This window comes from Rana temporaria, chromosome 9 (assembly GCF_905171775.1).
Source record: "Rana temporaria chromosome 9, aRanTem1.1, whole genome shotgun sequence".
Classification (NCBI taxonomy): Eukaryota; Metazoa; Chordata; class Amphibia; order Anura; family Ranidae; genus Rana; species Rana temporaria.
In genome coordinates, this window is record NC_053497.1 from 11,293,295 (window position 1) to 11,313,489 (window position 20,195).

Below are 20,195 nucleotides of genomic sequence, written 5' to 3' on the forward strand. Positions count from 1 at the left end.
TCTACACTACAGTAGTATGACAAGCTCCTTTAGGATGTCTGTAGTCTCTGACCATTGTCTGCTATATGCATTCTGCAATCTCTGACCATATCCTGTAGTATGTCTTCAGTCTCTGACCATATCCTGTAGTATGTGTGCGTCTCTGACCATCTCTTGTAGTATGTCTTCAGTCTCTGACCATCTCCTGTGGGTATGTCTGCGGTCTCTGACCATCTCCTGTAGTATGTCTGTGGTCTCTGACCATCTCCTGTGGGTATGTCTGCGGTCTCTGACCATCTCCTGTAGTATGTCTTCAGTCTCTGACCATCCCCTGTAGTATGTCTGCAGTCTCTGACTATCTCCTGTAGTATATCTGCAGTCTCTGATCATCTCCTGTAGTATGTCTGTGGTCTCTGACCATCTCCTGTAGTATGTCTGCAGTCTCTGGCCATCTCCTGTAGTATGTCTGCAGTCTCTGACCATCTCCTGTGGTATGTCTGCAGTCTCTGACCATCTCCTGTAGTATGTCTGCAGTCTCTGATCATCTCCTGTAGTATGTCTGCAGTCTCTGACCATCTCCTGTAGTATGTCTGTGGTCTCTGACCATCTCCTGTAGTATGTCTGTGGTCTCTGACCATCTCCTGTAGTATGTCTGCAGTCTCTGACCATCTCCTGTAGTATGTCTGTGGTCTCTGACCATCTCCTGTAGTATGTCTGCGGTCTCTGACCATCTCCTGTAGTATGCCTGCAAGACCTTACCCGTCACTTTGATGATGCCTAGCGCTGCACTAGAAGTCACTGCAGTGTGAATAAAATGCTGATCCTCACCGCACATGTGCCTACTGAGCACAATTTTTTTTTTGTGCATGGAAAATAATTCTCAGCAAAAAATGGCGTTTCTGTGTTCCTTTTATAATTCTACAACCCACACCGGAGCCTCTTGGTGATTAAAATAACAAAAAGTGCCGACCCCTATACTTTCAGCAGTCTTTCCCTCCATAGCTTCTGTCCCTTACAAAGACCTTGGACGGCCATCAAAGAACCGGCAACCCACCGAGTGTGCTGACTTGGCTTTCACTGTCTGCTGCTTGATCAATATGCTGACCGCGTGGGACTTATTGTTTCTGAACAGCTCCTACCGCCAGATGGAGGGGGTCACATGGGGGCACTTCATGGCTGCAGATTACAAACCCACATGAATCTCTGACCTGCAATTCTGTTTCCTAGGAGCTTAATATTATCATCAGAATACTGGCAGACACCTCCTGTATGCACTCTGCAGTCTGTGACCATTATCTGCTGTATGCACTCTGCAGTCTCTGACCATCCCATGTAGTACATCTGCAGTCTGTGACCATCTCCTGTTTGACGTCTGCAGTCTCTGACATCTCCTGTAAGATGTCTGAAGTCTCTGACCATTCTCTGCTGTATGCACTCTGCAGTCTCTGACCATCTCATGTAGTACATCTGCAGTCTTGACCATCTCCTGTAGGATGTCTGCAGTCTGTGACCATCTCCTGTAAGATGTCTGCAGTCTCTGACCATTATCTGCTGTATGCACTCTGCAGTCTCTGACCATCTCCTTTAGGACATCTGAAGTCTCTGACCATTATCTGCTGTATGCACTCTGCAGTCTCTGACCATCTCATGTAGGACGTCTGCAGTCTCTGACCATCTCCTGTAGGACGTCTGCAGTCTCTGACCATCTCATGTAGTACATCTGCAGTCTCTGACCATCTCCTGTAAGGCCCCGTACAGACGACCGAACATGTCTGCTGAAACTGGTCCGCGGACCAGTTTCAGCAGACATGTTCGGTCGTCTGTACAGCCGAGCGGACAGGATTCCAGCGTACATTTGCCCGCCGGGCCTTTTTCCAGCGGGCAAATATTTCCAAACTTGTTTAGAAACAGCCCGCTGGAATCCTGTCCGCTCGGACATGTTCGGTCGTCTGTACAGACCTACCGTACATGGCCGAGCGGCCGCCATCCCTCGCATGCGTCGAATGACTTTGACGCATGCGTGGAAGCATTGACCTTCCTGCGTCGCGCACGTCGCCGCGTCATCGTCGCGGCGACGGCACGGACACGTCACCGCGCTGCCTCTCATTTCTGTCTGATGGCAGGGTTGGACTGGCCATCGGGACTACCGGGAGTTTCCCGGTGGGCCGATGGCTCAGTGGGCCAGTTGCAACTCAGGGGCGTCGGGAGGGGATGGCTAGAGCCCTAAATGGGTCCCCAAAAAGCCCGGAGTCTCGCCCTGAGTGTAATCCAGTGATTGGTGGGCAAGCGGGGGTGTGCGGCCGCAGTGAGAGTGGAGCTGTCAAAACTGATGTCGGGGATGGGCGGGGCCAATATGTGGGGGCACCCCCATCCCCGACATCAGTGCTTAGATGTGACAGCTCCACTCTCACTGCGGCCGCAAGCTCCGATACCAAAGTGCACTCTGACAGTCATAATCAGGGCCGGGCTGGGCCGGGATGCAAAGTGGCACTTTCCTCCGCTCTGATTCCCTGTAAAAAGGGCCGCTGTACTGCCAGCTCTGAATTGCGCATGTCCGGCTGTGCCTGCAATAGATTAGAATAGGCCGTCGGCCGCGGACCCTGCAGTGCAGTACAGATCTGCTCCCGAGTCCCGCGCACGCCGCTCAATGGCTGGAGATCACACCGTTATTGGCTGTCAGTGTCATGTGACCCGTGGTGGGCGGGGCTTCGGATGGTACACAGGGACGGGGCTCTTGGGGAGAAGGCTCAGGCTGCTTGACTCATGTGACAGGCTGCTGTCTGAAGGGGCTGGAAGATGGCAACCTGCGGGAAAGACATATGCTGTGCTGCTGCTGTCGATAGAGAGAACAACCCCAGAGGAGCTGGTAAGTGTAACCTAACTACTACCACAACCTGCATTCACCCACCCACCCTGCATTCACCCACCCACCCTGCATTCACCCACCCTGCATTCACCCACCCACCCTGCATTCACACACCCTGCATTCACACACCCTGCATTCACCCACATTCACCCACCCTGCATTCACCCACCCTGCGTACACCCACCCTGCATTCACCCACCCTGCATTCACCCACATACACCCACCCTGCATTCACCCACCCTGCGTACACCCACCCTGCGTACACCCACCCTGCATTCACCCACCCTGCATTCACCCACCCTGCATTCACCCACATACACCCACCCTGCATTCACCCACCCTGCGTACACCCACCCTGCGTACACCCACCCTGCATTCACCCACCCTGCGTACACCCACCCTGCATTCACCCACCCTGCTTTTAGCCACATGCACTCACCCATCCTGCATTCACCCTCATACACCCACCCTTCATTCACCCACCCTGCGTACACCCACATTCACCCATCCTGCATTCACCCACCCTGCGTACACCCACCCTGCATTCACCCACCCTGCATTCACCCACCCTGCATTCACCCACATACACCCACCCTGCGTACACCCACCCTGCGTACACCCACCCTGCATTCACCCACCCTGCATTCACCCACCCTGCATTCACCCACATACACCCACCCTGCATTCACCCACCCTGCGTACACCCACCCTGCGTACACCCACCCTGCGTACACCCACCCTGCATTCACCCACCCTGCGTACACCCACCCTGCATTCACCCACCCTGCTTTTAGCCACATGCACTCACCCATCCTGCATTCACCCTCATACACCCACCCTTCATTCACCCACCCTGCGTACACCCACATTCACCCATCCTGCATTCACCCACCCTGCTTTCAGCCACATGCACTCACCCATCCTCCATTCACCCACATACACCCACCCTCCGTACACCCACATTCGGCCACCCTGCATTCACCCACATTCACCCATTCTGCATTCACCCATTCTGCATACACCCACCCTTCATACACCCACCTTTCATTCACCCATCCTGCATTCAACCACATTCACCCACGTACACCCACCCTGCGTACACCCACATTCACCCATCCTGCATTCACCCACATTCACCCATCCTGCATTCACCCATCCTGCATTAATCCACATACACCTGCATACACCCACCCTTCATTCACCCATCCTGCATTCACCCACATACACCCATCCTGCATTCACCCACATACACCCACCCTACATACACCCACCCTGCATTCACCCATCCTGCATTCACCCATCCTGCATTCACCCACATACACCCTGCATTGGTCACCATCATCACACCTCTCTCTATTACCCTTCAGGCCAATGTACACTGCATTATATGTCACCATTAAGGATGAGCTCCGGTGTGTTCGCACACTCCACGTGCAGAGCCCACCAGGAAGTCGGCACCGCGCCGCGCTAATCACAGGCAGTGAGACATTATCCCGATGCTCGGCTGCAGAAATCGGGAAATGTCTCCCTGCCTGTGATTAGCGCAGCGCGGTGCCGACTTCCTGGTGGGCTCTGCACGTGGAGTGTGCGAACACACCGGAGTTCATCCCTAGTCACCATACCCTCTGTGTACTCCTCATACCCTGCACATATCCATTACACCTGCTCAACTACAGACAACTAATGCACAGCTATCCACTCCCTGCAGAGCCCTGACACCACCCATCTAGGGTTGCCACCTCATCCCCTTAAACCCGAACACATGTTAATTACACAGGTTCCGAGTCTAATTTGATGCAGATAAGGCACCAAGTGAGTTTAATTACCACCTTAATCAGCCACAGAACCTGTGTAATTCATGTGTGTTTGGGTTTAAAGGCATGAGGTGGCAACCCTACACCCAACACTCCCCATTATACCCTATTATACTCTGCATACACCAATCACACCCCACACTACCAACACCTCTCACCACAGATCCCACCCTCCTTCCCCCCCACAGCCACTTTCATCCATACAATAAGCAGACTATCCGAGCAGAAGGCGGAGCTGTCTAACTTTTCAAGTTAAAAAGCCTGTGATTTGTTGCTAGGGGCGGTCCTAGCAACCAATCGTCTGTCTGTTACATGGAAAGTTAAACAGCTCCCGCCTTCTGCTTGGACTCGTCTGCCGCCTCTGTCTTCTCCCTGCTGTGTAAGGTAAGGGAGGGGGCACTGACATAAAGGGAACTGTGTTTGTTGCAAAGAAAGAAGATGGTTGTAAAGGATACCAGAAAGGAGGGGACTGTGAAAGGAAGTGGGTGTCAGTGTATGTGTAAGGAGGGGGTCAGTATATGTGTAAGGAGGGGGGGGTCAGTATATGTGTGAGAAGGGGGGGTCAGTGTTTGTGTCAGGGGGGGGGGTCAGTGTATGTGTCTGATTTTTTTTTTAATATGCAGCATGGTGGGGGGATGGGGGTAAATGCACTGCCACTGGTCATAGTAACTGATGTATTAGACCCCTTAGACACTGAGCCGCCCATAGTGTCGGCGGTAAAACGCCGCTATTTTTACCGCCGACAATTGCGTATAGTTTACTGTGTTTGTTTGCAAAAATTATGTGGGCCAGTCTGGATGAAGTCCAGGGCCAAATTTTTGTCCCAGTCCACCCCTGTCTGATGGTGTGTACAACCATCAGACAGAAATCTCCGACCGGACATGTCCGATGAAAACGGTCCGGCGGACCGTTTTCAGCGGACTGTCCGGTCGTGTGTACAAGGCCTAAGATGTCTGAAGTCTCTGACCATTATCTGCTGTATGCACTCTGCAGTCTCTGACCATCTCCTGTAATTCATCTGCAGTTTCTGACCATTTCCTGTAGGATGTCTGCAGTCTCTGACCATCGTCTGCTGTATAATTTTTATTTTTTTTTGCCCACAGTTCCTATATATATATATAGGGATATAAAGATATATGGGTATATATTATATAATAGTATTGTTCTGTGTATATGATGAAAGATTTCTTACAACATACAAATCTAATTCTGCTTTTCCTCCTCTTAGGTCGTGCATCGAACTCACTATCAGGGTATGAAATGCTTGTTTCGAATCTGTTTTTTCCCTAAAGACCCGGCCGACATTCTGCATTCTGATCCTGCAGCGTTTGAGTATCTGTATATTCAGGTAACATAAAAACACATATGCACTAAATTACAATGTTTCAATCAGTTATGATGACGTTGTTCTTCATACCGTGTTTCCCTGAAAATAAGACCTACCCCGAAAATAAGACCTAGCGTTTTTTTTCCAGGAGGGCTGCAATATAAGCCTTAACCCGAAAATAAGCCCTAGTTTAACCACTTAACCCCCGGACCATATTGCTGATCAAAGACCAGAGCACTTTTTGCGATTCGGCACTGCGTCGCTTTAACTGACAATTGCGCGGTCGTGCGACGCGACTCCCAAACGTCCTTTTTTTCCCACAAATAGAGCTTTCTTTTGGTGGTATTTGATCACCTCTGCGGTTTTTATTTTTTGCGCTATAAACAAAAATAGAGCGACAATTTTGAAAAAAAATAATATTTTTTACTTTTTGCTATAATAAATATCCCCCAAAAATATATAAAAAAACTTTTTTTTTCCTCAGTTTAGGCCGATACGTATTCTTCTACATATTTTTCATTAAAAAAAATCGCAATAATTGTTTATTGATTGATTTGCGCAAAAGTTATAGTGGTAGATTCAGGAAGCTTTTACGGCGGCGTATCTCCAGATACGCCGCCGGAATTTCAAATCTGCGCCGGCGTATCGTTACGCCGATTCTCAAAGGCAGATACGCTAAAAAAATAGGCTTCCTCCGCCGACGTAACTTGAATGCGGCGGTGTAGAATTGTGTGCAATATTACGTTGGGCGCTTCCGTTGTTTTCGCCGTAGAATATGCAAATTACCTAGATACGTCGATTCACAAACGTATGTACGGCCGGCGCAATTTATTTACGTCGTTTACGTTAGGCTTTTTCCGCGTAAGGTTGCTCCTGCTATTAGGTGGCGCAGCCAATGTTAAGTATGGACGTCGTTCCCGCTTCGAAATTTGAATTTATTACGTCGTTTGCGTTAGTCGTTCGCGAATAGGGCTGGACGTAATTTACGTTCACGTCGAAAGCAATGACGATTTGCGTCGGAATTTCGAGCATGCGCACTGTTCGTAAAAAACGTAAAATACGCGGGGTCAACCTAACTTAAATAAAACACTCCCCCCTCAACATCATTTGAATGACGCGCGCTTACGCCGGCCCTATTTACGATACGCCGCCGTAAGTTAGGAGGCAAGTGCTTTGTGAATACAGCACTTGCCTCTCAAACTTACGGCGGCGCAGCGTAAATACGATACGCTGCGCCGCCGTAAGAAGGGGCGCAGCTACCTGAATCCAGCCCATAGTGTTTACAAAATAGGGGGTATTTTTATGGCATTTTTATTAATATAATTTTTTTACTAGTAATGGCGGCGATCAGCGATTTTTTTTTTCCGGTACTGCGACCTTATGGCGGACACTTCGGACACTTTTGACAAATTTTTGGAACCATTGGCATTTTTATAGCGATCAGTGCTATAAAAATGCATTGATAACTATAAAAATGCCACTGGCAGTGAAGGGGTTAAATATGTTCCCTGGGTGTGTTCTATCTGTAGGGGGGGTGGCCTCACTAGGGGAAATGACTGATCGCTGTTCATACATTGTATGTACAGAGGATCAGCATTTCTCCCCTGACAGGACCGGGAGCTGTGTGTTTCCACAAACAGCTCTCGGTCCCCGCTCTGCAACGAGCGATCGCGTGTGCCCGGCGGCGATCGCGCCCGCCGGGCACGCACACGGAGTCGGGGGCGAGCGGGGGGCGCGCCCCTATTGGCTGCTCGGCAAGATGACGTATAGCTACGTGCTCTCGCCCAGCAGAGCCGACCTGCCGCCGTATAACTGTGGCGGCTGGTCGGCAAGCAGTTAAAATGCTTGTAAAATCCTACAATCCACTCTATTATGCCGCGTACGCACGATCGGACATTCCGACAACAACACCGTGGATTTTTTTTTTTCGACGGAATGTTGGCTCAAACTTGTGTTGCATACACACGGTCACACAAATGTTGTCGGAAATTCCGAACGTCAAGAACGCGGTGACGTACAACACTACGACGAGCCGAGAAAAATTAAGTTCAATGATTCCGAGCATGCGTAGGGTTTTTTCGTGCGTCGGAATTGCAAACAGACGATTGGAATTTTTGTTGTCGGGGGAAAAATTGAGAACCAGCTCTCAAACATTTGTTGCCGGAAATTCCGACAGAAAATGTCTGATGGAGCCTACACACGGGTCGGATTTTCCGACAACAAGCTCTAATCCTGTGATGGCGAACCTTGGCACCCCGGATGTTTTGGAACTACATTTCCCATGATGCTCCACTATATTGCAGAGTGCATGAGCATCATGGGAAATGTAGTTCCAAAACATCTGGGGTGCCAAGGTTCGCCATCGCTGCCCTAATCGAATATTTGTTGTCGGAAATTCCGACCGTGTGTGTACGCGGCATTACAGTAGTATATATAATGTACAATGTGTGTGTTTCTGTAATATAATTGCGGGGAAGAAAGCTTCGGCAGGTCACAGAAGCGCAGAGCGGCGGTATAACGAAGGTATTTGGCACAATTATATTAGAGAAACACACACATTGTACATTATATAATACTGTAATAGAGTGGATTATAGGATTTTACAAGCATTTTAACCACTTAAGATCCGGACCTTTAGGCAGCTTAAGGACCTGGCCAGTTTTTGCGATTCGGCACTGCGTCGCTTTAACTGATAATTGCTCGGTCGTGCGACGTGGTTCCCAAACAAAATTGGCGTCCTTTTTTTCCCACAAATAGAGCTTTCTTTTGGTGGTATTTGATCACCTCTGCGGTTTTAATTTTTTGCGCTATAAACAAAAATAGAGCGACAATTTTGAAAAAAAAACAATATTTTTTACTTTTTGCTATAATAAATATCCCCCAAAAATATATAAAAAAAAAATGTTTTCCTCAGTTTAGGCCGATACGTATTCTTCTACATATTTTTCGTAAAAAAAATCACAATAAGCGTTTATTGATTGGTTTGCGCAAAATTTATAGCGTTTACAAAATAGGGGATAGTTTTATTGCATTTTTATTAATATTTTTTTTTACTACTAATGGCGGCGATCAGCGATTTTTTTTTTTCGTGACTGCGACATTATGGCGGACACTTCAGACAATTTTGACACATTTTTGGGACCATTGGCATTTTCACAGCAAAAAATGCATTTAAATTGAATTGTTTATTGTGAAAATGACAGTTGCAGTTTGGGAGTTAACCACAAGGGGGCGCTGAAGGAGTTATGTTTCACCTAGTGTGTGTTTACAACTGTAGGGGGGTGTGGCTGTAGGTCTGACGTCATCGATCGTGTCTCTCTATAAAAGGGATCACTCGATCGATGCAGCCGCCACAGTGAAGCACGGGGAAGCCGTGTTTACATACGGCTCTCCCCGTTCTTCAGCTCCGGGGAGCGATCGCCCTCAACCCGGATCGCTCCCTTAGGCTTACCGACCGCCGCATGTACCGGGGGGGGGGTCCCGATCGGACCCCCGACCCGCTGAAAGGCAGCGACGTGCGGGTACGTCGTTCTGCCTGTCCGTGCCATTTTGCCGACGTATATGTACATGCGGCGGTCGTTAAGCGGTTAAATTGGTCATTAAAAACGATCGTGTGTGGGCTCCAGAGCATTTTTCTCGACGAGAAAAATGGCCATTAAAAATTTAGAACCTGCTCTATTTTTTCTCAACGTTTTTCACGTCGTCGTTTTTTCTCATCGTGTAAAATGGTCGACAGGGGGGAAAAAACGCGCATGCTCAGAAGCAAGTTATGAGAAGGGAAATTTGCATAATCAGCCCAAGGGGTGGTGCCATTCGAATGGAACTTCCCCTTTATAGTGCCGTTGTACCTGTTGTACGTCACCGCGCTTTGCTACAGCAAGGCAGGCTTGACAAGAATCACGTCGAGGAAAAAAAAAATTCCATGACATTAAAAACGGTCGTGTGTACGCGGTATTAGAGGCGCCTCTCTTCTTTTTTATACTCAGTTGTGACATGACGCTGCTCTTATATCAAGACATCGCTTGTATATCAAGGCAAAAATTTATTAAAACATTTTGTTTGTCTTGCAAAACGCTCTCAAACCAAGGTTTTACTGTACAGTTATACATGAGATAAGGTTCTTTCATATATCTGTGCCCTTATAAGGAAATATTACAGTAGAAAGATGGAATATATATATATTTTATTCCTGTTACATCAGTTCAATATAGTCTTTTTTCCCCATACATTAATTTTTATGTTTTCTTAGAGCCGTAATGATGTGATAAGAGAGAGGCTGGGATCGGAACTGAAGCCAGAATTGCTCCTGGGCCTGTGTGCTCTGCATATATACATCAGTGTCAGCTCCTCTCATCCAGGTCAGAAGATTTCACTACGAGGAGTCGAGTAAGGACAATATAATTATGCAGTTCTTCCACTATATTCACACCTTCACCCACTGCTGCATTGTAGCCCGGCTTATGCATGAAATACCCGCAACACTTCTGCCACTCCTCTCCTACATGTCCTAAAATCATCATTTTGTTTGCTAGAAAATTACTCAGAACCCCCAAACATTATGGGGTAGATTCAGAAAGAAGTTACGCTGGCGTATCTATTGATACGCCGCGTAACTTCTAGGATGCTCCGGCGTATCTTTTTTCTGTATTCAGAAAACAAGATACGCCGGAATTTAGCTAAGATCCGACTGGCGTAAGTCTCTTACGCCGTCGTATCTTAGTTGCATATTTACGCTGGCCGCTAGGTGGCGCTTCCGTCGAATTACGCAAGGAATATGCAAATTAGGTAGATACGCCGATTCAGAAACGTACGTACGTCCGGCGCATTTTCTTTACGTTGTTTACGTTCGGCTTTTTCCGGCGTAAAGTTACCCCTGCTATATGAGGCGTATCCTATGTTAAGTATGGACGTCGGGCCAGCGTCGAATTTTCCGTCGATTACGTCGTTTGCGTAAGTCATTCGCGAATAGGGCTGTGCGTAATTTACGTTCACGTCAAAAGCATTGGCTTTTTGCGGGTTAATTTGGAGCATGCGCACTGGGATACGTTCACGCGCCGTTAGTCAAAAACGTCAATTACGTGGGGTTAGCCTTCATTACCATACAACACGCCCACTACATGGATAATTTGAATTCCACGGGCTTACGCCGGACCACATACGCTACGCCGCCTTAACTTAGGGCGCAGGTTCTTTGTGAATACAGAACCTGCCTCACTAAGTTACGGCGGCGTAGCGTATCTGAGATACGCTACGCCCGCACAAGGTTACGGCGGGCTATCTGAATCTAGCCCTATATGTTTTTTTTAGCAGACACCCTAGGGAATAAAACAGCGGTCATTGTAACTCGCAAGTTTCATGAATTATAAAATAACAAAACAGTAAAGTTAGCCCAATTTTTTTGTATAATGTGAAAGATGATGTTACGCCGAGTAAATAGATACCCAACATGTCACACTTTAAAATTGCGCACACTCATGATGGAATGGCAAGAAACTTTGGTACTAAATCGCCATAGGTGACGCTTTACATTTTTTTACAGGTTACCAGTTTACAGTTAGAGGGGAGGTCTAGTGCTAGAATTATTGCTTGCGCTCTAACGCACGCTGTGATACCTCACATGTGTGGTTTAAACGACGTTTACATATGTGGGTAGGACTTACGTGTGTGTTCGCTACCGGGGACAGGGGCGTTTTACATTTTTTTTATTATTATGTTTTTTATTTTACAATATTTATTTTTTTTTTTTTTTTACCCTTTTTTTACATTTTTTGATCACTTTTATTTCTTTTACAAGGAATGTAAACATCCCTTGTAATAGGAATGGTTCATGACAGGTCCTCTTTATGGAGAGAGGCGGGTCAATAAGACCTCACATCTCTCCTCCAGGCTGTAAAGCATGAGATCGAGAAAAAAAAATCACAGATCTCATGCTTACTAGCTGTGATCCTGGCTTTGTTTACATCTGGTGCTCCGGGCGTGACGTCATAACGTTGCGCTCTGGCCTCCGACGGTCATAGAGATGACTGGAAATCTCTATGGTCATCATCCGGCACCGGACGATTTTTTCCGGACGAGTCCCCTCCCGTCGCCTATAAGAATGATCAAGCAGCGAAACTGCCGCTATAATTGTTCTTGTCGCGCACAGAATCACCGTCTGGAAAGAATGATATCTGAATGATGCCTGTAGCTGCACCCATCGTTCAGATATCCCTGCACAACGTCATGTGACGGCATGCGGCAGGAAAGTGGTTAAAGATAACCTGTCACCCTGTCACCATGCCGTGTCTATTAGTATGTAGCACACTTCTAGTTAGGTTGCTAGGAAGCTAGGCAGATTTCATTTTTTTTATTGCTTTTGGCTGCTCTGGGTCTCACAGACTGCAGGTTTGATTGCTCTCCCCTGCCTTCCAGATGTTTCTGGAACATTAAGGGCTGGGCAAGACAAATTTCAGCATGAATATTTATTGCGCTCTATTGGGCGTGCTTAGAAGGTGGCTGGAGAGGCGAATAAATACCGTATTTATTGGCGTATAACACGCACAGGCGTATAACACGCACCCTAACTTTAAGAGGGAAGTTTCAGGAAAAAAACTTTCCACAACCCCCTGCGTATAACACGCAGCCACAGTTTACCCCCTATTTTCAGGGTAAAAAAGTGAGTGTTATACGTCAATAAATATAGTAGTTAAAAACATAGGGTTCTTCCTCTTCTCCTTGTTGGAGGCAATCCACTGGTCTGGGTGGGGGTAGCTACCCCCATATGCAGCAGCTATCCTCATATCATTGAGGTCCCAGCTGTGGCAGAGCTGGGGATCTATCTCTTAAGATCCCCTTTTTTGGACCTCGTCAAGGGATTCCTCACCTGGGAACCTGGTCTGGAGAACTCACTGAGTAGTGTCCAGTGAATACTGGAAGGACTGAATATTTATTGTGCTCCAGCCAATCCCTAAGGAGGTGTGCCCAGAAGGTGGCTGGGGAGGCGTATAAGTAGTCTGTGACTTAGAACATAGTCCACAACACAAAGCATACACCGCTCTGGCCAACGAGGTGCAGTGTCTCTCCAGGTGCTTGCCCCGGGCTCACCACCGTTGCTGGAGTGTGTAGCAGAAAGAAAGTGGGCGCACACTGGAATGAGAAGTTTGCTTGACAGAAATCTTTATTGTTGCATGCCAGATAGATGATACAGGACCAAGGTTAAAGGGACTTGAGACTTAGAGCAGAATATTTTTTTTTCTTTTTCTCCCTGTTGGAGGAAAATCCACCCATCCTGGAGGAGAGTGGCTACCCCTATCTGCAGCAGCTACCCTGGTATCAGCATCAATGCACTGATGTCCCAGCTGGGGGCCTATCGTTTAGGATCCCTTTTTGGAACTAGTTAAGGGATTCCTCACCTGGGAACCTGGTCTGGAGAGTTCCATGAGAAGTGTCTGGTGGAAACTGGAAGGACTGAATATTTATTGTTCTCCAGCCAATCCATGAGGAGGTGTGCCTAGAAGGTGGCTGGGGAGACATATAAGTAGTCTGAGACTTAGAGCAGAAGGTTTTTCTTCTTCTCCCTGTTGGAGGAAAATCCACCCATCTTGGTGGGGAGTGGCTACCCCCATCTGCAGCAGCTACCCTGGTATCAGCATCCATGCACTGATGTCCCAGCTGGGAGCCTATAGTTTATGATCCCTTTTTGGAACTAGTCAAGGGATTCCTCACCTGGGAACCTGGTCTGGAGAGTTCTCGGAGAAGTTTCTGGTGGAAACTGGAAGGACTGAATATTTATTGTGCTTCAGCCAATCCCTGAGGAGGTGTGCCCAGAAGGTGGCTGGGGAGGCGTATAAGTAGTCTGAGACTTAGAACAAAGTCCACAACACAAAGCATACACCGCTCAGGCCAACAAGGTGCAGTGTCTCTCCAGGTGCTTGGCCAGGCTCACCACTGTTGCTGGAGTGTGTAGAAGAAAGAAAGTGGGCGCACACTGGAATGAGAAGTTTGCTTAACAGAAATCTTTATTGTCGCGTGCCAGATAGATGATACAGGACCAAGGTTGAAGGGACTTGAGACTTAGAGCAGAAGGTTTTATTTTTATTTTTATCCTTGTTGGAGGAAAATCCACCTGTCCTGGTGGGGAGTGGCTACCCCCATCTGCAGCAGCTACCCTGGTATCAGCATCCATGCACTGATGTCCCAGCTGGGGGCCTATCGTTTAGGATCCCTTTTTGGAACTAGTCAAGGGATTCCTCACCTGGGAACCTGGTCTGGAGAGTTCCCTGAGAAGTGTCTGGTGAAAACTGGAAGGACTGAATATTTATTGTGCTCCAGCCAATCCCTGAGGAGGTGTGCCTAGAAGGTGGCTGGGGAGAATATAAGTAGTCTGAGACTCAGAGCAGAAGGTTTTTTTTTCTTCTCCCTGTTGGAGGAAAATCCACCCATCCTGGTTGGGAGTGGCTACCCCTATCTGCAGCCGCTACCCTGGTATCAGCATCCATGCACCGATGCTCCAGCTGTGGCAGAGCTGACAGGCCTATCTCTTAGGAACCCTTCCAGAGCTAATCAAGGATTTCCTCACCTCAGGACCTGGTCTGAAGAGCCAGAAGTATAGAAGGAAGTGTCGGAGGCTCTGCCTCAAGTGATCTGTGTACAGACCCTGCCCTGAACAGAAGTGTCCCCAGCTTAATTCTAGTACAGCAGCTAGGCCAGGGATTCTCAAACTGTGTGCCGGGTGAGATTTGCAGGTGCACCGTGGGAGTTTTGAAAAGTATTTACAATTGCTAGCGTTTTGAAACCTTGAACATATCGGAAAAATGTAATGGTAAATCAATGTTGCAAAAGTTAAAAAAAGTAACATATATGAAAACCCAATCTCTGTCAGTCTGTCATTCATGGATACCACTTTTTTAAGACCGAGTACAAGTACCGATACTTTTTTCCCAAGTACTCGCCGATACCGATTACCGATACTTTTTTTTTAATGTCACGTGACAGTGGCACATGTGTCAGTATTTTTATTTTTTTACAATTTTTATTTTTGACAATTTTTATTTTTTTACAATGCTTTCTATTTTTAGGGGGGGGGAGTGGATGGTGTCAGTGTGTTTTTTTTCTTTTTTTTTTCTTTTTATTATTTTTTACAATTCATTTTTTTTTATCATTTATTGCAATTTTTTTTCTGTTTGTTTAGCCCTGTTGGGGGACTTTGGTGAGATATCAGGGGTCTTAACAGACCCCTGACATCTCGCCTTTGAGACAGAGAAAGGGACTAAGGACACAGATTCCCCATTCCCTTTCTCAGCAGCCTCGGCTGCACTGAAAATGAATGGACAGGAGACAGAAGCTTCTCTCCATTCATAAACTGAAGCATCGTAAATACCAGATACAATGTTTTAGTTATGTGAATGGACAGAGTCAGTGATCACTGACTCTGTTCATTCGGAAAAGAAGGAGCCGGGTTTACCGGCTCCTACCTCCGCTCTCCACCCTGACAAATTGAGGACAGAGGGGGCAAAGGAGGACATGGACGGGGACATGGAGGGGGTGAGCAGCACAACGGAGGGTGGGCACAGAGCGGAGCGCAGACAGGGAGAGCAGCACAACGGAGTTGGAGGGGGGACACGGAGCAGAGCCCGGATGGGGAGGGCAGCACAACGGAGGGGGACACAGAGCAGAGTGCGGACAGGGAGAGCAGCACAACGGAGGGGGACACGGAGCAAGGAGGGGGGACACAGAGTGGAGAGCGGAGGGGGACACCGGACACGGAGGAGGACAGCAGCAGTATGGAGGGAGGACTGAAGGAGCATACAGTCAGCGGTGATAGGTGCGGCTTTGGGGGGGTTGCAAGCACCGATCACCGCTGTAAAGATCACTGCACTAAAGCAGCTGAAAAGGGGAGAAGCTGTCAGGCTTTATAGAAATCTCTACAGGGAGATTGGTGTTTGTAACTCCCCCGACCGCACCGATCATCCCTGACTGTACAGTTATCGGGTGAAGCATTGGAGCTTTTGACCGAGTACAAGTACTCGGGCAAATGCTCGGTATCGGTACCGATACCAATCTAATATCGGTATCGGGACAACCCTAATTATAATAATAGAGACCGTTCCATTCAAATTTTGATGCTTAGAAATAAATATTGTTCATTGTTTAGCGATGGAGAAATACTTAATTATGTCTGAAACTCTGAAAGAGAAACTGTTAAGTGAAAAGCAAGGAAGCAATCGAAAGTAAAAAGAAGATTACAATCACTGCAATCTGATTTGGTCTCTAAAGCAGGCACATCCTTTGCATTAAATTTAAAATTAAATATATATGTAAATGTAGCACCCTAATGTTTAGGCAGGGTTGTTAATAAATTTACCTGCCAGATATACCCTATTTATCTTCCTATAACGCGCCCCGGCGTATAGCGCGCACCCCCGACCTGGAAGAGAAATTTCGGGAAAAACAATATAACACTTACATTGCCCGGCATCCATCGGCGGCCTTGTCCGGTCCGGCGTCTGTCTGCGGCCTCGGTGGTGTCCTCCTCGCCTCTCCCGAGCTCTTGTTGTTCCGATCCTGGCTTCCCGCGCCGTGTTTGAATGCCGTCGCCGACATATACCGAGCGCAGTACACTCGGCCACGCTCGGCTCTTCTCGCATAGGAGGCGGCTGTCTGGGTGGACGTGTGTTGCATTGCCTGGGCTGCTAGGCCAGAGCCTGAGGCCAATCTGGCTGCTAGGCTGTCTGAGGGCCTATGCTGAAGCAAGAGAGCAGCGCAGGGTTGGGACTGTGGCTTTCAGTCCAACCAAAAGCGACGGCTCTGCCAGCCGGAGAACCTGTCGTGGTCGGAGGTAGAGGGGAAGCTGTCACCACCTGTCATCCACCTTATTACCAGGGACGACCGTGACTAAGCAGCCTAATGATTCCAGAAAAAGATGATGCCACTTTGGAACTTGAAAGTAAATAATTGAAACTTGAATTATTTAATCCAAGAGAAAGGAGTCATAACATATTTCCCGCAGTATTTAGCGGCAAAAAAAGTGGAACTGGAGAAAAGCTTGAGGAGCATTATTTTTTTTAATCCTTAAATTACTGAGGGTCACAGAAAAGCAACAAGAGTACCACATGTGGCCACAAAACTTCAAGTTAACATGACTGTATTGTGTAGTGAAATAGTCACTTTGAATTATTTAGAGATCATACATACACCAACAATTTGATCCCCAGATCCCCAATGGGTATTCATACCCCTGGTTAAGATCCCCTGCCCTAGAGCATAATACGTTTCGCCAAATCCAGAACTCCATGAATCTGGGAAAAGGCCAAGTAATAGGGGGACCCCATATTTGTCAGTACAAGAACCCCCGCACTTGCACATTATTCTCTCCAAAGATATTTCCAAAGAAAGAAAATGTTGACAATACTCATATATAGTTTTAGGTTTTGGGTTGACTTCTTCTCATTAGTTTCCTTTCCATTTCAAACTGTCTTTCAAGGAAAGAATGGGGCTTGGATCCTTTTCTTCCGCAATCCCTTCTGCAGAACTACAAAGAAAAAACCTTACGTAAGGCGTTAGCGCAACACCTCAAGATCCACCAAAACCAGTTATCTGGCAACAAGGTAAGAGAGATCTGTCTGACCTTCTATACCCACTTACACTGTGCAAAGACTTCTTTGACGCAGAGACATCTAAGTCTACCTTTGTATCGCCGTAGGCATCCATCATTCAGGCCAAACTTCGCTACCTGCGTATCCTTAACGAGCTGCCGACTTTCGCCGGTGTCCTCTTCAACACGGTTGCCATGGTAACGTAGTTTCTTGCAATCTCAGCCATGCCACAACGTGAGAGGAAGATCAGATTCCATATCTCATACTTTCATTTGAGGTCTGTTATGAGTTCACTCTTCCATTTCATATTTTAGATGAAAACTACAGTAGACTCTCTGCTAAACATATAATGTATATGTGCTCCAGGGAAAATTCTGAATTGCACACGGTACACCCTTATTCCCTATACAGCATATTTCTACCAAACCTTTGCATAAAAGCAGGGATTTTTAGCTTGCATATTATACAATGCGTGCTCCAGATGGCCAACTGCATCAAAGTGACCCCTCTCTGGCCAACTGTGTCAAAGTGATCCCTCTCTGGCCAACTGTGTCAAAGTGACCTCTCACTGGCCAACTGTGTCAAAGTGATCTCTCACTGGCCAACTGTGTCAAAGTGATCCCTCTCTGGTCAGCTGTGTCAAAGTGATCCCACTCTGACCAACTGTGTCAATGTGATCCCTCACTGGCCAGCTGAATCAAAGTGATTCCCCTCTGGCCTACAGTGTCAATGTGATCCCTCTCTAGCCAACTCCATCAAAGTGATTGATCTTTCTTTGGCCAACTGTATCAAAGTGACCCCTCTCTGGCCTACTATGTCAAAGTGACCCCTCTCTGGCCAACTGTGTTAAAGTGACCCCTCTCTGGCCAACTGTGTCAAAGTGACCCCTGTCTGGCCAACTGTGTCAAAGTGACCCCTCTCTGGCCAACTGTGTCAAAGTGACCCCTCTCTGGCCTACCGTGTCAAAGTGACCCCTCTCTGGCCTACCGTGTCAAAGTGACCCCTCTCTGGCCAACTGTGTCAAAGTGACCCCTCTCTGGCCTACTGTGTCAAAGTGACCCCTCTCTGGCCTACTGTGTCAAAGTGACCCCTCTCTGGCCAACTGTGTCAAAGTGATTCCTCTCTGGCCAACTGTGTCAAAGTGACCCCTCTCTGGCCTACTATATCAAAGTGACCCCTCTCTGGCCAACTGTGTCAAAGTGATCCCTCTCTGGCCAACTGTTTTAAAGTGACCCCTCTCTGGCCAACTGCATCAAAGTGATCCCTCTTGTGCCAGCTGTGCCAAAGTAACCCCCTCACTGGTCAACTGTGTCAAAATCATCCCCTACTGCCCAACTGCATCTAAGTAACCCCTCTCTGGCCAACTGTGTCAAAGTGACCCCTCTCAGGTCAGGTCCTACTCTACTGAACAAATTGCCACATAGTTACTTGCTTATAGCATACTTTTATGGACATATAGTGCCAATATAGAGTAGACATACATGGTTGGAGGAGAGCTACAGACTCGGGTGCGGTCACTGATCTGCACTATGCAATAGAGGGATATTGGTGCTCAAATTTATAATGCAAGCAGTGTAAGTACCTGGATTAGACTTGGTAATCCTGTACTGAAGAGCTTAGATTGGGAGAGGGAGAAGCAGCACCAACCAGAAACCAACCAGTACAACCGTAAGTAACATTTTGATAGGAGGAAAGAGCACCGTGAGCGAAAGATGAGCTTATTAATCCACAGTTTCTCATTTTATTTCCTGTTACATTGTCACCCTATAACAGGAAGTGCCTAAACAGGGGTATTCATGGCAGGATCACCAGGGATTATTATGGTCATGCTTAGCAGATAAAAGAGAACATGTTATAACTTACATTTTTCTTTGCTCATCGCAGGATGAAAAAACGCCCGCGACCACGCTTCTAGTCGGTCCTCGCCATGGAATAAGCCATGTCATAGACCTGAAGACCAACCTCACAACAGTTCTATTCGAATTCAGCCAAGTGACGAAAATCCAGTTATTCAGAGAGTCCCAAGGAGTAGCACGCGTTGAGACAAGTGTCACTGATACTAAGGTGTGCTCAACAAACTGTAATGAATTTAAAGTTTCTTCTTAAGTTATTCTGTGGCTGGGTGTTTGGACATTCAAGTATTTTTATATCCTTTCTTTCCTCGTCAACGTGAAATTGTTAAAATAAAATCTTTCCGTTTTCATTGCTTCTGTATGCAGTGCAGGCAGATTACACTCATTGGAGGGGCCGGTAGGATGCTGTACATGAGTGGTTCTCAACCCTGTCCTCAAGTACCCCCAACAGGCCATGTTTGCAGGTTTTCCTTCATCTTGCACATGTGCTTTAAATCGGAGTCTGAGACCTCGTACACACGACCGTTTTCCTCGACAGAATCCATCAAGAAACTTGGTGGCAGAGCTTTTTTGCCGAGGAAAACGGTCGTGTGTATGTTTTTCATCGAGAAAACTGCAGTGGAACTCGACAAGTTCTCTTTTTCCTCGTCGGGAGTCTCAATTTCCTCGTCGGGCTGGTTTTCGACGAGAAACACGTTCGTGTGTATGCTTAGAAACCCGCACACGCTAAGAAGGGTGGCGCCAGTGGAATCAAACTTCCCCTTTATAGTGCCGTCGTACGTG

At 47.4% G+C, this 20,195-nt stretch overlaps 1 protein-coding gene across 1 annotated transcript in view; it reads left to right on the forward strand.

Moving 5' to 3' along the window:
• The window catches only part of FRMPD3 (FERM and PDZ domain containing 3), a 166,435-nt gene that overhangs the window by 122,049 nt on the left and 24,191 nt on the right, over positions 1-20,195 (forward strand). Inside the window, exons 9-13 of the mRNA XM_040322776.1 lie at positions 5,888-6,007; positions 10,236-10,372; positions 17,448-17,571; positions 17,667-17,756; positions 19,444-19,623. Coding sequence (XP_040178710.1) covers positions 5,888-6,007; positions 10,236-10,372; positions 17,448-17,571; positions 17,667-17,756; positions 19,444-19,623 — 651 coding nt within the window. The remainder of the gene's footprint in view (positions 1-5,887; positions 6,008-10,235; positions 10,373-17,447; positions 17,572-17,666; positions 17,757-19,443; positions 19,624-20,195) is intronic.